This window comes from Petaurus breviceps, unplaced genomic scaffold (genome assembly GCF_028583685.1).
Source record: "Petaurus breviceps papuanus isolate PSGF00001 unplaced genomic scaffold, PetGlider_PUasm1.0 214, whole genome shotgun sequence".
Classification (NCBI taxonomy): domain Eukaryota; kingdom Metazoa; phylum Chordata; class Mammalia; order Diprotodontia; family Petauridae; genus Petaurus; species Petaurus breviceps.
This window is the reverse complement of record NW_027185863.1, coordinates 11688510-11710242: the sequence shown is the minus strand read 5'-3', so window position 1 is coordinate 11710242 and position 21733 is coordinate 11688510. Positions and strand designations below refer to the sequence as shown.

Genomic DNA, 21733 nt, shown 5'->3' with positions numbered 1-21733 from the left:
AAAAAAAAAAAACAAAGCAAAAGACTCCCCCTCCCAAAATAGCTCATGAACCCCCATCCAAAAACAACCAAAGGACTTATTAATTTAAAGTAAAAGCACTTAATTAATAGAAAAGTGATATTAAAACAAGTAGGAAATTCTCTCCCCTTAGTCACATCCCCATAAATATTACTATCAGTGGGAGAGGGAACATTTATAGCCTTTAAGGTTGCATCCTAGCTGGAACATCTGCCTGCTTGCTATGTTTCCTATAGAGCTATTATGTCATCTGTTGGGTTTTTCCTTTGCTGAACTATCACCTGCTGCTTCTCTAGTGAATTTCTGTTATTTGCTGCTTCTCCAGTTAATTGCAGCTGTTAGCTAGCTAGCTCTTTTCTCATAGGGAATTCTTATAATTCTTCTTCTTTTTAAAAAATAAGTTCCATAACCAATGCTCCAGTCAGCACAGCAGAAAGTCCCTCAGATGAGATTTATCTTTTTTTTTTTTGTCTTTCTGGAGGGGAGAAGGCAGGGCAATTAGGATTAAGTGACTTGCCCAAGGTCACAGGGCTAGTAAGTATTAAGTGTCTGAGATGGGATTTGAACTCAGGTCCTCCTGACTCCAGGGCTGGTGCTCTAGTCACTACATGAAATTTATCTTTTTTGAATACTTTACTTCTCCCTCAGTCAGTTTTACTTGACATTTGGGTGAGTAAATACTTTCCAACTTTTATCATATTACACCCCTGTCCTTTAGATTCAAGACCATATGGGTCACCCTGAACTTTATATAGACCCGCTTCAGAGTTGGGGTGGGGCTGGTGACATTTGTCTTTCATTCTTACACCTACATCCAAATCACTGCCCTCCCCCTTTATACATATAATGTTAATGTGTCTTTATTGCCACAAAAGACAATACAAATGAATTGTGAGCCATCATCAGACTAAGATTTTAGGTCCCCTATCATTTTTATTTTGTGTGAAGAATAGGAGGAATAGTACTGTATTAAAAAAATATTTTCAACTCAAAATAAGCAATGGGTTCATATTTTTGTTAGTTTGTCTTTAATTCTAGTGAGAGAACTTCAGGCTTTTTTTTTCTAATGAGCAACTGAAATTGAAAGCAATGTGATTGCAGTAGTGAAAAACAGAGCTCCAATTTGACAAGAGGAGGTGAGTATAAAAAGAAGGTAGAAAGAAGAAAGGAAAAAAAACGATTTTGAGCTGATTTGTTTCTCATGTTTCTTCACTAGACAAAAAGTTTCAAAGAAATGGAAAAGCCTAGAGCCAGAATAAATTCTGACTAGGCTCATTTTGGGACAGACATGTGAAATGTGAAATGGAAGAAAAAAATTCCCTGTGACCTTATTCGAATAATGAATATTGTATTGTTTTAGGAAAACACTTGCAGTTCCTGACTCATTCCTGTGACTCATATTCAACCTGAGACTGCATACCTGAGGGAAGAAAATTTTTTAAAGATGAAAAAAGATGATCTGGACAGAAAAAAAGGAAGTATAAAACCTCTACTCAAAGAAATCATTAGCATATTCTGCAGGAGCAAAAAATAGTACATACAAAAAGACTGGGCCCACATGATGGATTCATGAGACAAGTTGTCTTAGGTTTTTTTCTTTTCTTCTTTTCACTAATGCATTAAAAAAATATATTTTCACTTAACATCATTTACTTGTCTTACCATGTCCCTCCTTTAGCCATCGCTTATAATAATGAATTTTGTAAAAAGAAAAATGAAGAAAACAACAATTGATAAAACTAACCAACATGTTAAAAAAAAACCTGATGTTACATGTAATATTACAACATATCCACAGTCATTCTACTTTTGCAAAAGAGTTCTTTCTAATTGTTGGAATGGCAAAACTCCACCCAACATTGTAGTGTTTGAAGAATCAAACTCTGTCAGCAGTTTGGAATTAAATATGTAGTGTTCGAAGTGTTCAGATATTTGGGATTAAGAAATAGAATAAAGTGCCATTTGCTCAATTGGATTGGCACTTCTATGAAGCCTGTGTTTAGGGAACTTTTTAAAAGAACTTAATTGCCCTTGCAAGCAAATTCCTTACAGGAAGGAATCAATGATTAGTCATGACTTGTTTCACAAGAAAATGATGTGATGAATTGCAGTCACTAGTAAAGTCAGTTAAGCTTTTGATTGACATGCTGCATTACATTAGAAATGAATCTTTGGTGAACTTCACTTGATTTTCTTTACCGAAAGCACTCTATAAAATGTAATTCTTCTTCTTCCTTCTCATCTTCTTCTTCCACACCATAAATGCTTATTCAAATATACATTATCCTTTATTATTTGCAAAGTGCTTTCCTCACAATGACTCTATGAGGTGGGACAAACAAGTATTTTTATCCCAATTTTTTAGATGGGGAAAATGAAATTTGGAGAAGTTTAATGACTTTTTTTAGTAATACCAGTAGTAAATGTCCAAGTTAAGGGCTGAGTCCATGTTTTAAAATTCCACGTTCCATGTTCTTTTTGAACTTTTAGTTTAGTACCTTTTTAGTCCATTTTAGTACCCCAGAGCTCTGTATTAGTGTAAAACATCATCAGTATCACAGGCATCATGATTGTCATTACCATCATATATATACATGGTACGTTTGATACTATCAAGTGGATTATAATTTCTTCATGAGGAAATTGCTTCTTATAGTAAAGTTCTGCATACGGTTATTTAAAAAATGGTGCTATATGGTTGACATCACCTAGAGAACTATTCTTTAGAAATATGATTCCAGTTACTTCAAGTATTCTTACTCATAAACTCACTTATGAGTTTATATTTGCCATATCAAAATCCTCTTCAGTACAATATGGATTAGATTGTCTTTAGGAGATTACATAGTACTTTTACAGACCATAAGCTTCTCCCTGAAATAAAGGTCTACCTTTTTAAAAAGCAAAATTTTTCCTATGCCAAAGTATGGCTCCGAGTCCCTGAATGCCACAGTCTCTGTAGAATTAGATTTCAAATTAGATTCCACCCAAAGGGCAATGGAAGGTATCTGATGGATATGTTATACTGAAATAGTTTAAGAACAAAGAATTGCACAAGAGAAATGGAATAAAGGATGCCATCAGATGAGTGATCAGAAAAGAAAGTGAGCCAGTTATAGAATGAGATGGAGGATATTTAATGGATGGCCTGAGTGTTCCATTGGTATTCACAAAACACTGAGGAAAGAGTCAAGCACAATGGAATACAGTGGAGGATTTATGGCAAAACATGGACAAGAGTCACATGGGATTCATAGGGTATGTATGGGTTGTGGTGAGAGTACCCCCATTGGTAAGATGGAAGATCAATTTAAAAAAAATCAAAGTTTAATATGGACACGAAACATTTTTATACAAGTTCTGATCACTTCGAATAATAAATCCCAGGAAGTGGTTGCATCATTTGATTTTACACTCCATATTTCCACTGTACTGGGGACAATTACTATATTTTACATAATTATACAAATGTGCAGATCTGAATACATTTCACCATCTCATAGAATTTATTATTTGCACTAATCAAGATGTCACAATTTAAATCAGCAAAGAACTTCCCCATGCATAACTCATTTAGTCAACAAACATTTACTTTAGCACCCACTTTGTCCTAGGCACTATGCTAGGGCTGGGTAAATAAATATAAGAATGAAACAGTTCCATCACTAAAGGAGCTTAAATTCTCCTGGGGGTGGTGGTGGTGAAACAGGGACACAATATGTTCACATATAAATAATAAATACAGAATGTACTGTGGGAAGTCAGCCATTGTGTTAAGTCCCTCCCATGGACTCCAGTTTAAAACCTTGTTTATAACTTTGAGTACCTGGTCACTGCTTTAGTTGGTGGTGAGCATGCTCCCTTAATCCATTTCCCCATGATACTGTAAGGAGGGAGGAGCTAAAGTGACCCTAATCCTATTGCCTCACAGATTATGTGGACCAATCAAGAACTGGGTGTCATTAACTTCATCTCTTCCTTTGAAACTGGACCCAATCAAGACCATCTTTCTATTATATGGAAATTGTTTACTCCTGTCCACAAAAAGTAGAATATAGATTAAATCTGGTCAGTCTACCAGAGTGTACTGCCTTGGTGTAATTAATACATTCCTTTTGTTTTACTTCCTGAGTTTGCCTCAGATTATTTGGGCAAGGCTGTAACCTAGGTTTCTTTGAACAATATGTGAAATAATGGCTGGTTTGTGGCAGTGTTTTTCATACTCACAATCTGAACAATCAAGAAAGGTTTTAAAAGTCCAAGAGTCAACAGTCCCAGAAGTCCAACAGTCAACAGTGCCTTGATTTCTTTCACTTCTTTATTCTCATTCCACAGATAGCTGAGTGCACTATTATAAGTTCTGGAAGTTCAAATCAGCAAATCTTGGGACACACATAGTTTGTCCTAAACCACATAGATATCATAGAATCATAGATAATTATTAGTGAAGTCTGAATGAATAATGACTATTTTCACACAGTGAAAAAAAACAATTGGACTAGATTCTTGACCCTTTGTCAGAAGTTATCTATTTGCTTTATTTTTTTTTTTTTTGCACTGAATATGGTGACTTTATTGATGGCACACCATACAGGACTCTAGGCTTCCTCCCCCTACTACAGGGGTGCTTTGGAACAAGGATGTGAATGGGACATGGGATCCCTAGTATAGGAACACAGGTTAGGAATGTGGGCTCCCCAGTGGTGGATCTCCTCTTTTTGGCTGGGGATGAAGATCCATGGCTTTCCACTTTACTCCTTGGAGGCCATGTAGACCATGAGGTCTACTACACGGTTGCTATAACCATACTCATTGTCATACCAGGAAATGAGCTTGACAAAATGGTCATTGAGGGCAATACCAGCGCCAGCGTCAAAGGTGGAAGAGTGAGTGTTGCTGTTGAAGTCACAGGATACAACCTGGTCCTCTGTGTAGCCCAAGATGCCCTTCAAGGGTCCCTCTGATGCTTGCTTCACCACTTTCTTGATATCATCATATTTGGCAGGTTTCTCCAGGCGGCAGGTCAGATCCACAACAGATACATTGGGAGTAGGAACATGGAAGGCCATGCCTGTGAGCTCCCCATTAAGCTCAGGTATAACCTTACCTACAGCCTTAGCAGCACCAGTGGAAACAGGGATGATGTTTTGGGCAGCACCACGCCCATAAGGCCACAGCTTACCAGAGGGGCCATCTACTGTCTTCTGGGTAGCAATAATGGCATGGACTGTAGTCATGAATCCCATGCCAAAGTTGTCATGAATGACCTTGGTCAAGGGGGCCAAGCAGTTGGTGGTGCAGGAAGCATTACTGACAATCTTAAGGAAATTATCATATTTCTCATGGTTCACTCCCATCTCGAACATTGGGGCACAACAGAAGGGGCAGAGATGATGACCCTCTTGGCTCCACCCTTCAAGTGAGCTCCAGCCTTTTCCATGGTGGTAAAGACTCCAGTGGATTCTACAACATACTTGGCTCCAGCATCTCCCCATTTAATATTGGTGGGATCCTGTTCCTAGAAGATGGTAATGGCTTTTCCATTGATCACCAGCTTCCCATTCTCAGCCTTGACAGTGCCCTTGAATTTGCCATGAGTGGAATCATATTGAAACATATAAACCATGTAGTTGAGGTCAATGAAGGGGTCATTGATGGCCACAATGTCTACTCCACCTGAAGTGAATGCAGCCCTGGTTACCAGGCGCCCAATACGGCCAAATCCATTGACTCTGACCTTCACCATCTTGTTTCAGGGATGCTACTTAAGCAGCAGAACCTGGCACCGAGCTTGGGAGAAAAGCTGAAAGCCCATCTATTTGACTTTAGAGAAGATACTGAACTTCTTTTATGCTTCAATTCCATCATTTGTAAAATGGAATTCATCATATCATAGATCTAGAGTTGGAAGGATATAGAGTTCATGGAGTCCATCTCCGTCATTTAACAGATAAAAAAACTGAGGTCCAGGGAAGTTAAGTAATTTCTTCATGGTCACAGTAGTAACTCATGGAGTGGGATTTGAGCCCAGGTCCTCTCTGATTCCAAGTCTAGTGCCTCTGCTATCTCAGAGAGTTGTTGTAAGTATCAATATACCAATAAATAAATCAATATATCAATGATATATGACATAAGCATACATATATAATAATCAAGAAATACTTATTAAACATATAATATCTGCCAAGGATGCAGATGTAGCGTAGAGGATACAAGATTGGCCAACTGCTTTCAAGTTTTGTATCTGACTCTTATGACATATGATATGAGTTGCCCTGGGGCAAATTATTTACCCTTTCAATGCCACAGACAACTCTCTAATATTATGTTACAGTATATAAGCTGTATTGGTGGACTCTCTACTTCTATAGTTCCCTATAGTATGAAATCTTGAGTCCAGATTTTAAAAAATCATACATGCCAAAGAGGTAAATTTCATGATCTATATACCCATAGAAATTTCCAATCTAGATGAAGAGACAGAAACATACACATAAATAATTAGAGAATGAGGCAAAATATGAGAGGCAAAGTAGTATAGTCAAAGGAATTTCAGGTAAGAATCAAGAGATCTGGCTCTGAGATTTTTTAAAAAATAATTTTTGCATTTTTTCAGCTTCTGCTATTAGGAAAGACAATCCATGTAAATAGCTTTTCAAAACTGGTTCTATATAAGCATGAGCTACAATGATGATGTGTTTGATGCTGGTAATTTTTATACAGGCAATTCAGAGATAAAAGAATTATTCTGTTATACAGTAGAGAATGTTCTCATGGAAGGCATGGAAAGAACAACAACACTTAGATTAGTACTCCTTTGCCACTAGCTAGTTATAAACTTGGGCAAGGTCCTATGCTGCAGCTGTCTTAGCTGTAAAGTGAAGGAGTTATACTAAATAATATGTAGGGCCTTTTCCAGCTCTAAAATTCAATGATTTTAATCTAGAATTGGCAATAATTTAGACAGGGACTTAAGTTTTTCTTTGGCAAGTGTAGACAAATTTGCTGGGAGGATGTTTAAAATACTCTAGCTAATTAATCCTTTTCACAGACTCAAAAGACAGCACCTATTTAGCTATAATTGATGCTAATTATATTTCTTTCTTATTTATTCCTTAAAGCAAGTTCCTACACTAACTTCCTAATAAACAATAAAGGTAGCTTTGAGTAATCTATTCCTGAAAGTAATAAAATTGCACTTTTGCTAAAAAATAAAATCAACTAATAGATTTCTCATTAATTCAAATTTACCTTTCCCAAAATTAGTAAGATTTTTCAGTACTGTTATGATGGAGGACAGCAAATCACAAAATAAGCATTCAACAGCAGCCTTGCAGAAATCATTTGTTCGTCTGCATGCTGTTAAGCGTTTCAGAAATCGAAGGCATTTAAAAAAGCAAAGCAAACAAAAACCAATGCAATACTCTTCTCTCCTTTTTTCTCATGTGTCACAAATGACCATCAACAAAAGCTAGAAGAAAAAAAAATTTTTTTTTAACAAATTAAGATTGAATTGTGAATGATTAAGGGAATGCTGTGCACGATGACTTTAGTCACTTAAATCAGAACTGAAGACTTTAAATCATTATCCTATTTTATAAGGACTTGTTAGGGATCATCTAGAACAACCTCCTCCTTTAAACAGAGAAGGAAACTGAGACCCAAAGACACACTAAAAGGCACAGCTGGGAACAGGGTCCAGGTAGCATGATTTCTCAATGCTCCCTCATATGAGTATTTTTTCCCCCGCTCTTTATAAATTGTACATTTCAGGAGCTAAGAAGAATGTAAAATCCAGGGAAATCTCCTCTCTTTCCCTCTCTTTTCTCCCAAACTCACACCACCCTGCATTCCAGGACATATTTCCAGGACCATATGGATGGGTTTTTGTCCACTACTTGGGTCTTCGCCATCTAGCGGCTTGCTTCTTGGGTTGGAGGGCTGATTTACACTGATTGAGTGTCCACTAATAAGGCGGGAGGGATTAGCCTAGGTATTGAGGAGAGTGAAGTCTACTAAAGAATTTATTTTTAACCCCTCCTCCCTTCTCCGCCTTCCCTCCTGCTATCCCTCCCCTGAAAGCGTAATGGAAAGTACTCCAGAGGCCTGAGAATAAGGGCTAAGTGCGGGATTCCAAGTAATCATTTGGGTCTCTGGGATACAAATCAGACACGGCCTTGTTCTGGGTCAAGAAATGTGACTTCTCCTTCTTAGACTACTGCTCATTACCTATATGACTCTAGGCTAGTCACTTTACGAAGAGAGCTACCGATGTTTCTCCAACCGGGTAGTTGGAAAGACTGGCGCTTGGCCTTGATCTTTCTCCAAATACCCCGAAGGGCTAAATTTCCTTACCCACGGCGCTAAAAGCCCTCCCAGACCAAACAATCCCCTTCCCAAAGGAACAGGGAGCAGGATAGCCCAGGGCTGTTAGCGTCTCCCTTCTCCCCGCTAGGGTCCCAGTGAGCTGCGGCAGCTTTGTCTCTTCCCTCGAGTTCCCTTAGTTTAAGGATTGCAGGAGCAGCCCAGAAACTGAGCCCCACCAGGCTGGGATCCTAGGCAACGCGTCCGCTTTGCTGTTTTCCGGATCTCAGCAGCCTTGGCGAGTTCCATTCCCCCGCTGCCCGCTAAGCTACGCTGTGAAGTCTCCTTAGACACAGTCACGGATAGTGGGGCTATCGGGGAGAGCGCTCTGCTGGGAGGTAGAGGCAGATGTATCAGCACAAGCAGCGCATGCCTGCGCACCTGGGGATTGATTCCTTTTCCATCCCCAGGCACCGCTGTTTTCAGTCACGGGCTAACTTGATCTTAGGTGGACAGCTTTCCCTTTCTTCCTCGATTAAACCTCATTGCCCTTAGTGGAGGAGGATAGGGAATAAAAGTGTCCCCGTTCTGTGGTGGTCGTTCACAACGCGAAGGAACGACAGACGCCACAGTTACAAGGGACGCCTGCATTTATCACTCTACCCGCGGGTGACCTCAGATGCTCCCGTAAGCTTTCACCCAGAAACTGTCGGGGTGCTTTATTCAAGGCTGCCGATGGGAGGGTGGGTACGCTCACAAAGTGCTGTGGGTATAACAACTTCCAAACAAACTAAACACCCCTCTCAGCTCCCTCTCCTCCAATGCCATCCTTCCCACTCACGCTCCAGGGTTCTGGTAAGAGTAACAGGGAGAGGCCTGGGAGAGCGGCTGCCCAGCCTCTCGAGGCGGACTTGGGCCTGTTGCCTTCCCTAGTTAAGGCTCTGCGCCTCTTCCTCCTCCGTGGCCTCGCAGGGCCCGGGGTTGCGCTCGGGCTCTCCGCGCTCCCGCTTCTTTCCTGCGAGTCTACTCTGCCTCCCAGTTTCAACGCGGAAACTCTCCGATTTCCATGTGTGTTCAGCGAAGAGGGAAGGAAGGTCCTGCTCAAAACTACTGGGAATTTCTGCTTCTGGAGTGGCGGTGGAAGGACTGCGAAATAAGGGAGGAACCATGAGGAGAAGGGGAGACCTGATCGTGCGTGAACGCGCGCGCGCGCGCGTGCCTGGGTAGCCTCGGGTGTGTGTGTGCGTGTGTGTGTGTGTGTCTGTGTGTGTCGGGGGGCAGGGGGAGCGGGAGGAGGCGTGTAGCATTTGGGGCGCATGCTCACACGCGGGTCGTGACGTTCGCCGCCAGAATTGCCTGGGAAGGATCAAAGAGCCCAGGCTCTTGGAGGGGGAGGTGTGCGGAGAGCCCGAACCCACAGCCACTTCGAGCTCGAGAGGGAAGAGAGTCGAGCACCTACCAGGGCCGCCCGAGGCGGGAGGAAACCCCTCCCTGCAGCTCTCCCGAGAGAAAAGCCGATCTCAGCCCCGGGAGGGTGAGGGGGTGGCAAGAGAAATCGAACGAGCCAACCACCGACAGCAGACCTATCTCCCCCCGATCCCCACCAAAGCCCTTCCTTCTCCTGGGCTTCCCCGCTCCGTGCAGCGCCCCGGGAGCAGCCAGGTGGCTGCGCTCTCCCCAGGGCTTGGGACAGGGCCGGGGACGAGGGCATGAGCCAGGAGGTGCCGCCCCGCGAGTGCCCCATGCGCCCCCCGGCTGGCAGCCTGAGCTGCTGCGGGCGTGATTGAGGCGGGCGACGGGCGGGAGACCCGGGAGAAGAGCGAAGGAGGGCAGGCAGGCGGCGAGGGAGCCGAGCAGAGCCCAGCGGAGCCTGACGGCGGCCCCGAGCTAGGCGCTTGCGCTCGCCTCTTCGCAGCCCCGGAGACCGATGTAGAAGCAAATCCATGGCCGTGCCAAGTAGGAGTCGGAAGAGATAAGGCGACCCCGAGCTGAAGCTCGCCTGGGGAGCGAGGAGCTGCGCCGGCGCGGGGGGCTGTATCTGGCAGGTACCATGGCAGGAACCATAGACTGCAGCTTCATCCGGACTCTCATCAACCGATATGTGAGTGCACGGCCCCCGCCGGGAGCCCCTCGGGCGGGGGTGGGGGGGGGAGAAGGAGCGAATAAAAGTTCGGGGCTTAGTGAACCGAGTGAGACACCTTTTGCATTCCTGAGCCCGGGACCCTACGTTTGCAGGGACGGTACCCCTTTCTTTGCAAAGGGGAAAGTACCCAGTCCGAGTCTGCATCTTCGGGTGGAGGGAACGGGGCTAATCCCTGGTTGTTTTCCACCCTCCTTTCCTCGTCCTAGGGCCCGGCCCCAAGCCCCGATTGTTTCAAACGTGGGGTAATCATGTGACTGGAGGCTGGCTTCTTTGCCGGGCTCTTTACCCCCAGACTCGGGATAAAGTAGGTTGTTGGGGAGGGGAGGGCCCCGAGGCCCCTCAACTCTTTTTAGGGACCCAGACAGGGCCCCGTGATTGGGAAAAGCTTCCCCCCAACCCAGTCTTTTTCCTCTTGGCCAGGGGTTCGTAACATTCGTCTATTTCATCTTGGCCAGGGGTTATCTCCACTCCCCCCCCCCCCCCTCACTCGTCAATTTCTTCTTGGCCAGGGGTTCTTCATTTAGCGTTTGGTCCCTTGCTCCTGCGACTTCTCCTTTGCCTTTTTGTGCTCTCTGCAAACAGCTGCATCACATCGGCTTCCCAAAGCGAATCTGTACCCTTGGTTTCCTCACTGCAACTAGTAGTTCTGATGATTAAAAAAAAGAGAAACCCCAATCTTTTCAGACGGGGAGAAGAAGGGTATTTGGGGTATGGGTACAAATTCTCTTTGCAGGTACATCCCCCTCCTGCACAATGAATCCTAACCCCCCCCAATTAAACTGGGATTACGGTGGAAGGAACAGTTTGGAGAAGGGGTTTTAGGTTCTGCTAAAAGGCTTTTTTTTCTGTCTGGAAAACTAGGGCGGGGGGGGGGGCTAAAGTGTAAAATGTAACAAAAGTGTAGTGATTTCAAAGAAACTAACAATGTTTCTTTTCTGATTCAGAAGAGCGGGTTTCTGTCTGAAAGTGAACCGATCAGATTAGAGGCCCCGTGGGTTCTCAGGTTCCTTTGGAATGCCACCAGCAGAAGACTAGCAAGTCTATTTCTATGTGAACAAGTGGATGAGATGAGAACATGCTTTTAGCTCACTTTTTAAAAATGTTGGCTTTGCATTACTTAAAACCCGTAGGAAGATGTAAAAATTTTTGGTGCCTGTAGTAACTAATTTAAGCTACAGTATATAGCTCAGCATAAGGAGAATGAACCAACAAATCCTGAGGACAGCCCTCCTCCTCCTTCCTACTGTATGTACATGGTCCATCATTTATCTTTAAGTCTCATGACATACACTGAAGTCAGAGAAATAGCAGAAAAAACTAGGTAAAAAGAGGGTGTTTTAAATTTTGTTTTTTTGTTTTCTGGACCTAAGATGTGCCTCTTTTAAAAGGTGCAGGTATTGATTGAAGACAGTTTTTATCTTTAATTCTGGGAAAGTAGAAATCAGGGCCTGCCCACTAATTTGTTTATTTTATGAATTTCTTTCAGAGTAGAATTACTTGTTTCTTCATTGAAATCTATTAAAAAAAAAGAAAGTGATAGGCATGTCAGTAACTTAGAGCTAAAGGATCATGGGATGATAGAAATGGGAGGGGTCTTTGAGAACATCTAGGGTAGTTCCATACTCATGTTTGGCAGGTGAAGAAAATGAGGCCCAGAGATAGGGAAATGACTCTTTAGAGGTCATGCAGGAAGTTACTGGCAGTTCTAGATGCCTGCTTTAAAAATTAGTTCCAGTTGTACAAAAATAACAGACAAATCATTTTGAAAGATGACTCTTGTTACTCTAAGAAGGTGGTAATCTTGCTGTACTCTTACTTGGTCATGTCCTGTCCCACCCTGAGCCTGACATTTGGGAAGAACATTGACAAACTCAGGTGTTTCCAGGGAAAGGTAGTGAGGTTGGTAAAGAAACTAGAAACCACAATGATATTAATGTGACAATGATACGCTATAATAGCTTTAAGGTTTGCAAAGCCCTTAACATACATGATTTGAATCAGGCCTGTGAGGTAAGTTTTACAGGTATCACCTTCCCCATCCCACAGATGAAGAAATTGGAACACAGAAGTGGTGACTTGTTCTTGGTGATACAACTAGTAAGTTATAGAAGTGGGAGCTTCCTGACTCCAAGCCCAGCAGAATATCCCTTACATCGTATAAGAAAGAGAGAGAGAGGAGACTTGGGTGGGGAGGGGATACATATGGGAACACTATAGTAGTCTTTGAATATTTAAAGTTGAAAGGGACCCTAGAGATCAAAGTTCAATCCTTTTATTTTTACAGATGAGGAAAATAAGACCCAGAGAGGTTTAGCATCTTGCTAAATAATAACTGCTATGTGCAATAGGTTTTAAAGTTATCATGTGACAAGATTATCTCCATCCTTTCTTTTTGGTGTAATCCTTGATATTCTCTGAATTTAATTGTGTGTAACTTTGTCTAGTTTTATGAAGAAGCTCCTTGGTATTTTGATGAGTATTGCTTTAAATACATACATTAATTGGGTTGTCAAATGAGAGAGATGAGATGTGGCCCTCAGAGATAGAACTAGAATTAGTGAGTGGGAGTTAAAGGGAAGAAGATTTCAGCGAAACATAGGGAACAACTTTCTAAAAATTACAAGTGCCCTCAAATGGAACAGACTGTCCTTGTGTATTGGGTGTTAGCGGAGTAATGAGGTCCCCATCAGTGGAAGTGTTGGATGAGAGAGGTTGAACAGGTACTAGAAAGAAGCTATAGACAGGCCTTGTTTTATGGGTAAAGGTTAGTTAGATCAGATGTCTCTCTTAAATCTAAGATTCTATATGCCAGTGATTAGTGGAGGCAGGAGGGGTGGTGGTGGTTGTGTTTACTTCAGATACTCAAATGATGTGATGTCAACCATTTGGGTGAGTCCGTGCCTGCCAATCCTGTGCAGTTCTTAAGGGTCTTCCCATACATTTGTTATGGGGAGTCTGCCTGGTGTATTGGAGGCCTTGCGCAAATTCTCCTCTAGTCAAGATGATATTGGAGCTGTGGATCTGTCTGTTATCCCTCACTCCTTTATCACGCTGTTATCACTCATCTCCTTTTTTATCACGTTTCCCTGATGAAATCCTTTATTCCAGCTCTTCTGAGTTCCTTTTTTATTATATGTTCCAGTCTTCTTACCCTCACCATGGTCTTCCCTGTATGCCCTCATTTTATTCTGAGGTGTTCCAAGTCTGGAAGTCATTTAGCAACAGACATTGTTTTTTTTAAGAGGTAAATATCTTGGTGACACCTGTAACACACCCATTGGAGATATATATACACATGTATAAACACACATATATAAACACTTGTCATATACACTAATTAAATGCATAATAAGTAATTGGATATCTATATGGGGGCAGTTAGTAGACTGAGAGGGATCAGAAAAGCCAACCTTGGCAGTGCTACTGATTTTATCTTGGGCAAGTCAATGAACTTCTCCAAAATGAGCATGTTGGACGAAGGGGTCACAATCTGCAGTTTAAGAAGGCCGAAGGGGGCTCTAGTGGACAAAGTTTAAGGAGCCCTGGACTAGAGGATCTTCAAGGAGCTTTCTGTTGCTAATATTTTATTATTGAGATTTGGTTTTTGTGAAATAACTCATATCTATTTACCTGTTGGATTCAAAGTAGATGGTTTTTCCCCTCCCATTGGTTGTGGTATGTTGCCTCACAGCACCCACACAACTTACTCAGTATCTCTTACCTTTCCTAACTTATTTCCTAATTACATATTGTTTTCTTGTATTTCTCTTAGTTTTCTCTGCTTCACACTCATCAGGACTACAGTTGATTTTTTTTTTTAATACTGTCAACCTTAGCCTGTGGGTTGCCTTTTTTTTTTGGAGGGCAATTGGGGTTAAGTGACTTGCCCAAGGTCACACGGCTAGTTTTTGTGTTTACATGTCTGAGGCTGAATTTGAACTCAGGTCCTCCTGACTCCAGGGCCGGTGCTCTATTCACTGCGCCACCTAGCCACCCCCATGTGGGTGACTTTTTATGTGATCTTCTTTGCAAACAATTTACTTTCCATGTAGTAGTAAATTTTATGAAATGAAGCTTTTGGACCAGATACTTTGGGTACAGGAGATAACAATTAGGGTGCAAAGAACACTCCCAGAGTCATAAAATCTTATAATTTTCCTGACTACCGTTCTGGTTTTATGTATTAAAAACATTTTAAAGCATTTATTTATTACTTGTACTCTACTAAGCTAGTGCGACTTGTTTCAAAAATTGTCGGGTAACTATTTTCCTGTAATTATTACATATCTAAATAGATTAAGTTGAATTATTTGCTTGTATTTCACTTCATTATTCTCTTTAGGGCAGGGGTTCCTAATCTGGGGTCTGTGATCTTTAAAAAATATTTTGATAATTATATTTCAATATGATTTTTTTTGGTAGTCATGTGTTTTATGTAATTCATTTAAAGACTTTCTGAAAGAAAAGAATTCATGGGCATAGTCAGAGGGGGGCATCATCTATTACCATGTTTCCCCAATAATAAGACACTGACTTATTTTTTTGGACAGAAAAACACCAGAGGGCTTATTTTAATGAACATTGACAGCAATTTTAATAAACAGGTAAATGTGAACAAAAAAATGTACCTTTATTCAATAGGGCTTATTTTCGGGGGAGGGCTTATTTTAGAGGAATCTTACACAGTAAGGGGAGGGCTTATTTTCGGGATAGGTCTTATTATCGGGGAAACACGGTATGCAAAAAACTTGAAGAACTCCTGCTCTAAAGAGGCATACATAGATTTTGTTGTTGTTTTTTGTCTTTTTAGAGGGGGGAAAGTAGGGCAATTGGGGTTAAGTGACTTGCCCAATGTCACATGGCTAGTTTTTGTGTTAAGTGTCTGAGGCCAGATTTGAACTCAGGTCCTCCTGACTCCAGGGCCAGTGCTCTATTCACTGGGCCACTTAGCTGCCCCCAGCATCCATGGATTTTAAAACCCTTCATAACTTTTTATCCTTTTTCATAGTATGGGGTCTGGCAGATTGGACCAAAGTAGAATGACTTAATATGTTTCCGGTGACTTCTGGGGCACCCAACTGTCTTTTCATGTAGCTAAATGCTGGCCATTATAGGGTGGCAATTTTTTTTTGGCCAAGAATTCCTAGTGCAGAACGTGTCTTAACTTTTAACCTTCATTCCTTTGACTGGAGAAACCCACTTCTTTTGCAGGTCATTCAGGTTTCATTAATGGTACCTTTTATATCACTCTCTCCCTCTCCCCCTCCCTTTCTCTCTTTTTTGGAACAAGGCAATTGGGGTTAAATGACTTGCCCAAGGTCACATAGCTAGTAAGTGTCAATAGTCTGAGGTGGGGTTTGAACTCAGGTCCTCCTGACTCCAGGGCTGGTGCTCTATTCACTGTGCCACCTAGCTGCCCCCTTTATGTCACTTCTTGCAGTCAAGTGTTCTTTGGTACTATGTTGCAGTTTGCTAATGCCTACTCAGAATATGCCAATGTATAGAAAAATTGATTTGGGTTTGCTTTTGAAATATGTTTTTTTGTAAAATCAAATGAATAAAACTTACTGTTATTTTGCTTTTGAAAAATCAAATGAACAAAACTTTAATTTACTACTAGTCTTTAAGTTGTCAGACATAGCAACATAGAATAAAAAATAATTAATGACCTCTTAATGTATGATGGATATAGAAAAGAGGCAGCTGAGGGATGTAGTGGCTAAGAGTTAGAAAGACCTGAATTCAAATTCTGCTTCAGATACTATCTAGGTGACCCTGGATAAGTCACTTAACATTTCTCAGCCTTAGTTTCCTCATCTGTAAATCGAGGATGTTGGATTTAATGGTCTCTTAAGTCCCTTCCTGCTTAAATATTTACCAAAATTATGTTTTTGGGAAACACTACTGTCTGGTTTTTCCTTCTTGGTAATCCAGGTGGTTATTATAAATTAGAGAGACACTACTGTTAATCAGATATGTTGTGGTTTAGTTCTTTTCTTAAAGAAAATTTATTAATAAGATTATAGATGGACAAATCTATATGTACATGGGCTTTTGTATCTAAAAGTAGTACATTCTGTGCACACCCATAAAAGTATGCTGGCCTACATAGAATCATTTTTGTACATTCATCCTAGTCTCATAACATTTGTGTGAAGGATCTGGGGAGCCTGTGCTGCCTCCCTTTTATAGACCCTTTGAGAGAGAAGGAGGCTACAGAATCAGGTAGTTGATCCAGGGATAAGCAGTTTTGTTTTTAAAACCATGATCTGGGTTATGTCACACCTGCCCATTTTATTCAGTCATGTTCACTGTTGAGGGACACTGACCGGTTACAGATCAGTTAGTGCAGGACACAAGTGCCTAGCTCAGTGGAGTTAGGATGAGGGGAGCCTAATTTAGAAAAAGGCAGGTGGGTGAATGAATGGGGGAATAAGAACATTCATTAAATGTTTACTATGTGCAAAGCCCTGTGCTTTTGCAAAGCATTAGGGATCCCCATAGTAGAAAATCCTGTGCTGTCTAGGAGTTCATATTTTAATGTGAGAGACAACACATGGAGATTTTAGCTGCAAGTCAGATGGAAAGCCCCATGGTTCTTAGGGTGCAAGTAATGTGTCTTTTTTAGTTTCATTTCCATTGATAAAATTGCATCTGTTTCTGAAGTTGAACCATTTAACAATGCCCAAGGGCTTTGGGTTGAAAACTTTTCCTTTCAGAGACTTCAGTTGCTTTGACTGTTCCGGCATCAGGGGCCATCTGGACTCCTCTGCAAGGATTGCTCCCCTGGAGCGACAAGGGCTGGACTGGAAGCAGAGTTGATGGTCTAGCAAGCTGTGCTATTTATGGGGCTCTTGGCCCTGCTTGACTGTTGCTGGTAGTTGGTCAGCAGTTAGTGGTGGTGTTGGCAGAGATGGAAGGTGCATTCTCCACACGGGCTGTTTCACTTGACTTTAGGGGCAGAATGGAAGAAGGACTGCTCATCTTGGGGTGGGAGGAAGTGATATTCCCAGAGCCGTTAAGCACAGCGTCTTGGGCTGTCTCCATTTGGGTCTGAGGGAGATGGTAGTGGTGGTGGTAGGTTTGGGTTTTTGTCTTTTTGGAGGGGGGCAGGGAGGGCACTTGTGGTTAAGTGACTTGCCCAGGGTCACACAGCTAGTAAGTGTTAAGTCAGGTCCTCTTGACTCCAGGGCTGGTGCTCTATTTACTGTGCCACCTAGCTGCCCCTGGTGGTGGTAGTTTAACCTGCCTGGCACATGCTGCCGTTTTCTTTCCCCAAGGACTCCTTGCTACTCCAACCAGATTGGCTTACCTGCCCCATTGGTGGCATCAGGGATGTCAAACCCCTATTCCTCAAGGGTTATTCCTGTTGATGATGGCTACAGAGGACTGACTGATGGGACTGCAAAGCAGGGCCAGAGTATTTAGAATAAATGAGTGTGGTCAGAAAAAAGATAATTCAGGAGAAGAAACCTGTACTGGTTATGTTGGGTAGTAGGTTTGAAGTATGAATGCCTTATTGAGCAAAGGGGAGATGGGCTCCCAACTCTGTGTAGACATAGAGATCAGGAGAGGCAGGGACCTCCACAATGAAAATTTTACCAGCCCCCCAAGTATTTGCATTTCTCGGAAAGCACCAGGAGATTAGTTCAATAGCCTCATGACTTGATAAGTATGAAGACTCCTGACTGCTTCTTAGGGCAGAATTAGCTTATTTCCAACGGCGTCATAGTGGACATCATTAGAAAGCATATGAATAGGAAAGCCTCCTTGGAGAGGGGAAATAGGGGAAGGAGGTAGTTGAAGAATCTCTGTGTAACGACCCTGCCTGCCATTAGTCCTGGCATTGAGTACACTTTGAAGTTCTGAGTACTGAGTCTCAAGTCTAACCCCCTGAGAGCTACCAGTGAATCATGGCTCATACCAGGAGCCAAAAGTAGGAAATGAGGATGACAGAGCCACAGTGCATCAGCTCTCTGCCTTGATGTGCACATGATGTAAAGGGAAGACTGTCTGCATTGGAGAAGGGAGAGTTGAGTTCAAGCCTCCGTTCTGAAACTAGCTGTGTAACTTTGGGGGAATCTTTGTCATCCCCTGAAGACTACTTAGTTTCATCCTGTGTACTATAGGAATGAGTAAATGTGCTAATCCCTTATAGGGTTGTTGGGGAGAAAGCATTTTGCAGTCCTTAAAAGGATTTATAAAACAGGAGGCACTTTTGCTCAGCTCCTGCAGAATGGCATTGGTCCAGATTCCAGACTGAACTGAGGACCCCTGATCTGGGCCATAGAAGCAAGTCTACACTGCAAGGGAGGAGAGCCCACACCCACTCACCACCTCATTCCTGCCTTCATCCTTCCTTTCAAAAGTTGTAGGCACCAATCTCTCTCTCTCTCTGTCTCTCTCTCCCCCCCTCTCTCTTTCTTTCCCCCTCTCTCCTTCCCTCTCTGTTTCTCTCCCCCTCTTTCCCTCCCTCTCTCTTACTCTCCCTCTTCCCCTTTCCTCTTTCCCTCCCTCCTTCCCTCTCTCACACACCTCCAGCCCCCAATTTACTCTTAATCCCTGCCTCTTTTCAGATGTTGTAAACACCCATAGAATCTCTCCTTTCTTTCTCTTTTCTTTCTTCCTTTCTCTTTTCCTTTTTCCCTCCCTCTCTCCTTTTTCTCTCTCTTTTTCTTTCTTTTTCTTCCTTCCTTCCTTTTTCTTTCTTCATACTCCCTTCCATTTCACCTTAATTCCTGCCTCTTTTCAAATGTTGTAAACACCTATATGTTCTCATTCTCTCTCTCTCTCTCTCTCTCTCTCTCTCTCTCTCTCTCTCTCACACACACACACACACACACACACACACACACGTTCCCTTAGTCCCTGTGTTTTTATCAAATAAAGTACCTATATCATTTGCTTCTAGTGAGTGGCCTTGTTCTTGTTTGCCTGCCCAGCAGCCCCAGGATGGTAGGTCAGGAGCACGTATGGTAGAACAGGGAAAGTTCTGGAAGAAGGATGCTTACCATTGCTGCCATGACCCAGACTGCCTAAGGATCAGGGCATTTTAACATGTGTTTCCCTTCTTTCTAGCTTAGTGCCAGATGGTCAGTCAACCAGTAAATGTTTATCAGGTACCCACCATATACCAGGCACTGTGCTGGGAGTTTCAGAACATATAAGGACGAAGAATAAGATGACTTTTTTCATAATGAGCTGGACGGGGACCAAACTGGTAGAATGTCAGATTTCGGGACCCTTATATTCACAAGCATTTATGCACCCATCTCACTGGTGAGCAGACTTTAGGCACTGCCTTGCCCTCTGTTCCTCTGTCCCCCTACACACTAAGTCCATCCATGCTATAGCCACAAATGGAATAATGAATTCTGCTTGTAGATACTCAAGTACTTCGATGATTTGAGCATCTGTGATTTCTTTGGTTGATGTATTATGTGGCTGTCCCTCTGACCGAGGAAAAGGTCTTCAGGAATTGTTATGGCCCCCAGATTTTCTAGCCTGGTGACAAGTCTCCTTCAGACTTAGCTAGATTGGTCCTTGGATGACAGACACACAGTCCCTCATCAGGCTCTCCTCACTACTTTTCCAGTTTGGGTAGGACCTGGAAAAGCTTACATTTCACTGATAGAGCCTTTGAGAGTCCAGGGTCCCTGCTGCTCCAAATTAGTTCATTGGAAAAGGAACTTAATGGAGGAAATACTCAGCAATAACAAAAATAATAGTAACTAGCATTTATACGGTACATTAATGTTTGCAAAGTGCTTTATATTTGATTCTCACAACAACTCGGTGAGATAGGTGCTCTTATTGTCCCCATTTTACAGATGGAGAAACTGTGCCTTAGACAGGTTAAGTGATTTGCCCAGTGTCATGAGGCAGATTTTGAATTCAAGTCTTCCCACTTCCAAGTCTTAGACTTTATTTCTAGCTACAGAGAATTATGAAGGGGGATATTTCAATCACTAATCATTTTGTTATATGCAGCTATCTATGTGGTAGCACTGTTTAGCCCAGAGTATCAGTAACAGTTGTGCAGAATGGAAACTTGATCACTGATGTTGTTAGTAAAGTCAGTAATTGTGCATTAGTGAGTTTTCCTTCATTATACAACAAACTAAATCATGCTTCTTTTAGTCCCTTATTATTTCCTTTGCTTTCTAGCTTTTCTAGTTGTCAGTGATCAGAAACCTGGGAAAGCTGAAGGTTTCCTTGCTGACAGTATGAATATTTGTTTTAGCAATGCGTGTTGTTTGATAAATTGTTCTGCTGTAAAGGAAATCTATAAACATCTTTGGTCCCTGGAGAACTTCCAGCCCTGTTATATTAGAGTGCTTTTAAAACCTTTTGAAATGCTCAACAATTTAAATTCATCAGTGTCTACTTTTGTTTTTCTTTTCTGGTTAGATAATAGGCTAGTAGTTTATGAGATCATTGTGATCTATGAGGTCACTTTTAAAAACATCTGTTTTATTGAATTAGATTGATTTTTTTAATTTTAAAAAATTCCTACTATATTATAATTTTGGAACTGCATTTCTATTTCATATATTAGATAAGTAGCCTCCTTCTGATTCCATTTTTGTAGTCTATACTGTAGGGTCTTGTTATAGGTTGGACAGCTTTATAATGGCATTCAGAATAATCAGGACTGATGGAAAGAGAATCCAGGACTTAAACATGGGTATTGACCTATGATGCAGAATCTTAGGTTTGTATAGGGCAACATTTAGGGAGCATTTGTTAAAGCATTGACGTGGGCAGTTAATCAGGAAGTGAAATACACCTCTTCCTGTTTCTGGGGGCATTTTGTTTATATGCAACATTTAAAAACAATGTGTGTTGGTGTAAGACTTAACCTTTAAAGGATATATGCCACATTGAACTTGTTCATGTGTTTGGAGCTGTTTTATGTCTGTTAGGATCTAATCCTCTTAAGGGGGTGTTTACGTCATGCCTTGGAGAGGATTCCATAACCCAGAAAAAGGTATATTGTTTGGCATACCCTACAGTTTTGAAGTTCTGCAGTTAATCACATTGCTAGAGAGGTGAACAATGTGCTTGCTTGGTTCACAACTACATAAACCAACAGTTCTTGCCTTGCCAAAAAAAGCATGACTACCAGATGATACAGGAAGTCCTTAACTTAGAAATGGGTTGTGTTCCAAAAGTTCGTTTGTGAGCAGCTTTTTTGGAAGTCAAGAACGTATTTTCCCATGGAAACCACATTATAAATGGTGGCGAAGTTCCTAGGCTAGCCCATGA

At 41.9% G+C, this 21733-nt stretch overlaps 1 protein-coding gene and 1 pseudogene across 1 annotated transcript in view; one reads left to right on the top strand and one right to left on the bottom strand.

Moving 5' to 3' along the window:
* Window positions 1-4549: 4549 nt before the first annotated feature.
* LOC138165765 (glyceraldehyde-3-phosphate dehydrogenase pseudogene) lies at window positions 4550-5483 on the bottom strand (annotated as a pseudogene).
* Window positions 5484-9701: 4218 nt separating this feature from the next.
* Window positions 9702-21733, top strand: part of ATP11A (ATPase phospholipid transporting 11A) — a 222955-nt gene continuing 210923 nt past the window's right edge. Inside the window, 1 exon segment of the mRNA XM_069094096.1 lies at window positions 9702-10423. Within this exon segment, the coding sequence (XP_068950197.1) occupies window positions 10373-10423 (51 nt within the window). The 5' untranslated portion in view covers window positions 9702-10372.